General features: G+C 40.2%; 1 protein-coding gene across 3 annotated transcripts; it reads left to right on the forward strand.

The window, feature by feature from the left end:
• Positions 1–607: 607 nt before the first annotated feature.
• On the forward strand, positions 608–5,517 carry LOC123066529 (uncharacterized). Of its 3 annotated transcripts, none has more exons than XM_044489587.1 (5): positions 608–1,100; positions 1,315–2,301; positions 2,764–2,859; positions 3,018–3,272; positions 5,212–5,517. In XM_044489587.1, the coding sequence occupies exons 2-5, from the start codon at positions 2,228–2,230 to the stop codon at positions 5,216–5,218; spliced, it is 432 nt and encodes a 143-aa protein (XP_044345522.1). In that variant the 5' UTR covers positions 608–1,100; positions 1,315–2,227; the 3' UTR covers positions 5,219–5,517. The 3 variants fall into 3 exon arrangements, with proteins under 3 accessions (XP_044345522.1, XP_044345525.1, XP_044345523.1); XM_044489590.1 differs by having other exon boundaries at positions 5,215–5,517; XM_044489588.1 differs by having other exon boundaries at positions 1,359–2,301.
• Positions 5,518–6,135: the final 618 nt, after the last annotated feature.

Here is a 6,135-nt window from a genome sequence, read left to right on the forward strand (position 1 = left end):
TCCCGCCGGCTGTCGTAGTGCAGAGGCATCTAGTCGGGCCATCAGGTTGTTTATCACCGTAAGTATTTTTGTATTTCAAGCATTGAATTTTTAAAGCCAGATCGGTCTGGACAATCTATCTACTCCCTCTGTAAACAAATATAAGTATATTTGTTTACAGAGGGAGTACTACTTGGATGATTACCAACTCGAGAAAATAAATACTGATTCGATGTGTGTTTATTTGAAAACAATTGTTGCAATGCATGATCGTTCGTGTTGGAAAGAAATACTACAACTTGTTTGATGAGCGAGGCATGGTCATAGAGATTAAGCTGGTATAAATATTTTTATTACCGAGGCACATATTGATATGCTTGGCTATCTACGCCTTATATATACTAAGACTTAGTATATATCGTGACGCGTGTTGTTTTTTCTTATCTATACCTATACCTATACCTATACCTACTTTTTTTATCTATCTACTACACCCAAATAACCAGAACCGTCTATCCACTAGATCCCAAGGTCTAAATTATCTTCGTGTTTAACGCAGCAAGCCACACGATTAAGCCACGCCCGCACCATCGATCACTAATCCATCCACCGGACGTTTCTGGAAAAGAAACCGCCACACCCGCGCCACGACCTGGTGGCAGGATTCCCCTGGTGGCTGCCCGCCTCTCCTCCTCCCAACGGGGCGGGCCTCCGACGCCGTCCATGTCTATCTCCCGTTGACCTCCGCTGCCCCGCATCCCTCCCCACCGATGTGCTCCCTTTGCCTCCGGGTCTCTCCCACAGAGTACGACGCCCGCCGCCGGCGTAACCTCCCTTCGCCCCGCTCGACGTCGGCCTGCCCGTCTGCCTCTCCTATGGCGCACGACACCTGCCGCCGGATCCGCCCTTCCGCCGTCTCCTGTATAACCAGTGCAACCTCCCTTCGCACCGCTCGCCATCGGCCTGGCCCGCCCGTGCGCCTCTCCTACAACGCTGGCCTCCGGCCCGCCCTCCGCCATCTCGTGTGGATCACGGCGCCTGCCTGCCGGCCCCGCCCTGCCGCATCTCCTATGCCGCGCGGCGCCCGTCTGTCGGCCACGACTTCATCACATACCTCATCGGTAAGTTCCTTTGCTTCGAGCTTTTTCTTTTTGATTTGATACGCCATGCGCCAAATTTTAAATACTGAAGGCTATGGCTGGAATTCCCGTTTTGTTGAAAATTAAGAAATTAGATTCTGTGTATAGTTATTCTCATGTCCCTCATGAACTCTGCGTGTGCGCTTCTTCTCATGTTGAACTGATGTCTCATACTAGGTCTTTGCATTTTCTTCAGGATTTGGTGCATGTGCAGTTTCACATTTGTAACATTCGTTGCAGATGAATGACCAACCAGGCGCAGATCCATTTCAGTCTGAGCGTGCCCCGTTTTAGGACCTGACGAACACCGGTGATAATCAACGTCCTCCCGAGCAAAACCATAACTTTGACATTTCAGTCCGAATTTATCTAACTCTACCGGAATAGGGTAAACTATAACCAAAAGTTAGAAATCTGACATTCTGATTGATCATACTATCTGTAATCCATTCTTTTTTGCTTCAAGGGAGTTAGTTTGTCAATCATCATGACCACCTGAAACTGATTAAACCGGTAGGTCTCGACCTCGATTGTCGTGAGTGCTCCATGAAAGCTTGGGATTTACCCTGCTAATGTGACACCTTTGGTTGTGGATCAGAAAGAAGAAGGTGGTGCACAAGATCGCGACGAGTGTAACTGGCTTGAGGCTTTTTGAATTCCTTTGTTCTACCAAAAGTACTTGTATTAGGATGTTCTCGACACATTTGGATTAGATTGTCCAGAAAATTTATCTAATGTCTGACCAAATTCATTTAGATTCAGCTTAATTATATGGTCTGTTCATTTTCTGCATTGATTTTATCATACTATAAAATTGTCATACCAGTAGTTCTTAACACTGCATATGTTTTCCTACTACAAGTGCCACTTGTTGTCACAATGCTGCAAAGAGACGGTGCATGGATGCGTAGTTTAACTCTCACGAGTAGTTGAGTACTTGTATAAAGAAGAATTGTACAATGCTGAAAGATCTTATTTGCATCTGCAAAGAGGGATCATATCATTTGAGTGATTCCATAAGAATCAAGTCACTCCTTGACTAACTCGAACTTGAATCGTTTGCCTTTTTTATCATGGTTGGAGATGTGGTGTAGGAGGAGCAGCAGCTAATGGCAAACGCGCCAGTGAGCCCCAAGGGCGGTGGCCCCTACAACATGAAGAAGACCATCCGGACAAAGGGAAGGTACACAGATAGCTGAGGACGCAAGGAGATGTGTAGGTCTGCGTTTCAGAGTTATGTCTTTCAACACTGGCGATTAAATGGTCTGTAGCTGGTCTGGCGTGCTTGCCTAAATTGTACTTTGTTAGTTGCTAGAGCCATGCTAGCTTCGTATGTTCTTCTTGCAGACTTAACTAGCTAATTCTATTTAAAGCATATGTTGTTGTATCCTTCCAATTATTGTTATTCATTTCTTCTTTCCTTTTTTCTGTTGTCATTCAGAGTACAAATGTTATGAGAATTTCATGAATTTGGTCGTATTTTTCTTCCAATAACCTTAATTTTGTAAGTTGTGTTCTAATTCAATTTTGATTTTCATTTCGGAAATGCCTACTTTAAAGCTGCGTGAGTACATTATTTTCCTTTGAGTTTGCCATGGAGGTGAGTTCGAAACCTTTTTTTAACTTAGTGGATGTACTGTTGTAGTGATGGAGACTTGCCTGAATGTTTCTTTCCTCCGCGTGAAGTGCTTAGAGTTCTCAAAGGCATCAACAAGACCCGGAGGAAATTGACAATATGCAGGCAAGAACGCTGATCTCAATTTCATTGCTTTCTTTTTCTCTCTGAACATTTTCTTATTTGGAGTTGCAGCCGATTTATGGTGTATCAACCGACTTGGCTTAGGATGTATTGTATTTGGTTTGGCTGCATCAACCAACAAGGCTTATGATGTATTGCAGATTGAAAAGGTTTGGTTGCATCAATGAATTGATTCAAGACAAGATAGCAATGGGAACCATTGTCCTATATTCAACAGGATCGTCAATGTTCTCTGTGCCACAAAGCCCGATAGGTGTGATGGATGTTGATGCATGTCTCAGCCAACAGAGTGATGTACTACTGTTGGACCTCCAGCAACATGCTACCACAGCTCTTCGACAAGCAAAAGGCAGAGAATTGGCAGATGATCGATCTCACATCATGATGTGCTTCAGGTGTGTTGCTTACCGTTTTGTTGTTTCAAACATCTCAATTTAGTTTGGTCACTCGAGAACTATAGTGTGGTCAAGTAGTTGCTGGAAGGAACAAAGCACCATGGTAAAGACTTGATCCGTAAAAGAAAAACAATCTGTCACGAGCCTATTCATACAGTCAACATATGTAAGGGGGCATCCTAAGCTGTTAGGGTCCACAAATCGGATTGTGGAAGCTTAATCAAAATATGTATATTGGTTTTATCTCATTTTTTTTATAAATTTATGTGGGAAAAGGAAAAGGCATTGACTTCGGCTGTGCAGACCCAACCGTTCCAGAATTAGGCCGTCCTCTTATTTATCAACAGATAGCAGGCTGTTGACTTTGTCGTTCAGCTCTCCACTTGAGATTATTTTAGTTCTGATTTACTTCCTTTTTCTTTGTTTTCCAAGTAGCATGTCCTCTTGCGAGTGTGAAGTTTGTGTGCTCGGGCACCATGGTGCCCTTTTTTTGAAAAAAGCAAAAACCATATTAAGAGTTTCAAAAAAAATCAAAAATAATATTGTGGAATGTATGAGTTCACTACCGATCTATGGAAAAAAATTGAAAAAAATGTAATTTGTAAGCTTTACAAAAAAAATTCCGGCCCCAAAACAAAAAATTCTGGCCCATTTGAACATACATATTTGTCTTTTTTTTGTACGCCACGTGGGAAAGCAAAATGTTATGAATTTTTGCACATATGTAGTATATGTGTGTATGCATGGTTATAAAAAGTTTCAATTTTTTTTTGAGCTGTACAGAATGTTTTTTAAAACATCTTGCAATATTCGGTATTCTTGCTTAGTATCCCTATAGGGGTGAGTGACTAGGTGCCACCGTGTCAGTACAATGCCAGCTGTTCTTATCCACTTGGTGGATTTTTGTGCTCATACAAATGCCTTAGTGCTATCTTGGTTTGACCCCACTTGATTTTTTTGTTTCATATAATGCTTAATTACAGTTGATTGTACTTTTATTTCTTATAACAAACAAAATCTATTGTAATTATGTAATGAGGATTGAATTATCATACATACTGTGAAACACCACATGATTTAGTAAGAGAGAATAAGATAGCATGGAACTTTTCATTGATGAGATGTGTGTCAAGAAAATAAAGATATTGTAATTTTCCATTTGATCTGTGCTAAAGAAGTTATCTTGGAATAATTGTCAGTTTCGATTTTGATCTCGCTTTTTTTCTTAGGATGACAAAGAAAGAAATGCAGTAGAAGCATTGTTTCCCAGGCTCCAAGGTGTAGTTCAGTGGTGTGATGATATATGATTGTGCTCTTCGCAACATGAAAGCTTACACTAGATTGTTTTAGTTATATGAATCATGAATTAGTTTGGCTATATAATCCTTTGGCGGTGTTATTAGACACCTATACACTTGAACTGCCATGCACCTACACACTTGACTTGTTTTGAGTTTCTTTTCCACGAAGTAAACTAACATGAGGTTGCTTCAAATGGATTTTCACATCTCTACTAATAGCCGCATGGCATTATGCAGTATCTTCATTTTTAGCATTTTAAGTTACTTATTTCGTGAAAATTTTGTTATGATTTATTTTCTTGAGGGTATATTCATCTCATTAGGAAGGTCTTGTCGCGTGGCTTTGGTCTTCCTAGATTTAGTGTGGATTTTTTTCTTTCCTGGTTAGCTTTGTGAAACAATGATTATTCTAGCGCATGATCTACTCATGGCTACTTCCTTATTGTACAATTTGGAAATTCTGGAATAGTAGACATTTCTCCACTGTTGAGGGTTGATAGAATAAATTTAATTCATGATTAATCTTGCCAGAACTAAGATTAACTTAATAGGAAGTGTGACTTGCATGTCATCTATGTCATACAGAAAATCTTAAATTTCCTTTCTTATTTTTTTTGTTCATGAATGTTGCACTCCAGAAGATGAGAGACTCAGAACGGGGCAAAGATGGTCCTGATTACCGACAGACTCTTCAAGCTTACAATTGGTGCCTGTTATGACTCCCATGGGCGTTGCTGTAGTCGACCCCATTAATTCAAATTCTGAAGATAACATGTAGCCTGAATCCAAGAGGGAACAAATTTAGTTTTTCCAAGACTGCACTGTTTGTATATCTTTGGTTCAAAGTTTGCATCTCTGCCATCTTCATATCGACAAAGCTTGTATGTACTATAACTCCTTTCAAGTTCACACAATAAATTAGACAATCTGAAATCTTCACTGTACGATTTTGATTTCTTCTTGGATTTTGATTTCTTTTTGGTCTATTTAAACTTCACATGACATCCTCAAAAGACAATTGATGCGTTTGTATTAAACTTCTCACTATATGACCTTGAGTGGCCGGGATCATCATACACTATAGTCATTCTCTTTTATTTAAAAAAAATATAGACCATTGAATTCAGAATTGAATACACACTTGAATTTCATGATCAACTTTGGTAGAGACGTGCATTGCATGTGCACGCTTACTAGTACTAATAAAGCAAGGTGCGTTTCTCCAATTTTTTCATCCGTTCACCATTGAATAGTTTTTTTCTATTCGAGGTGGTACTAAATTTTTGTCCGCTCTCTATTAAAAAAGGAAAAACGCAAGAATTTCGTACATGCGCCGCCAGCAGCGTGGCCCAGCAAAGCCAGCCCGTTTATTTTCGTACGCATGTAGGTAGCAAAACTCTATTTATTGCTGTGAGCGTCAAATAGCCGCTAATTCGCACATGGCCACCAAGCTGGGCTAACCCGTTTTCTTTTACTTTGTTCTGAGTTATGTTTCTATGTTTCTATTTTTCTTTATTCCCTTTTTCTTTCCTGTTTCTTTTGCCTTTTTTCCTTTGAATTTT

The sequence above is a fragment of the Triticum aestivum genome, chromosome 3B, assembly GCF_018294505.1.
Source record: "Triticum aestivum cultivar Chinese Spring chromosome 3B, IWGSC CS RefSeq v2.1, whole genome shotgun sequence".
Lineage (NCBI taxonomy): Eukaryota > Viridiplantae > Streptophyta > Magnoliopsida > Poales > Poaceae > Triticum > Triticum aestivum.

Bases quoted from the DNA above. Each gene is read 5' to 3' on its own strand.
- LOC123066529 (XM_044489587.1), top strand. From the start codon at position 2,228: ATGGCAAACGCGCCAGTGAGCCCCAAGGGCGGTGGCCCCTACAACATG. The intron at 2,302-2,763 runs GTACACAGATAG...GTACTGTTGTAG, and splicing joins ACCATCCGGACAAAGGGAAG to TGATGGAGACTTGCCTGAAT. The intron at 2,860-3,017 runs GCAAGAACGCTG...GATGTATTGCAG, and splicing joins AGGAAATTGACAATATGCAG to ATTGAAAAGGTTTGGTTGCA.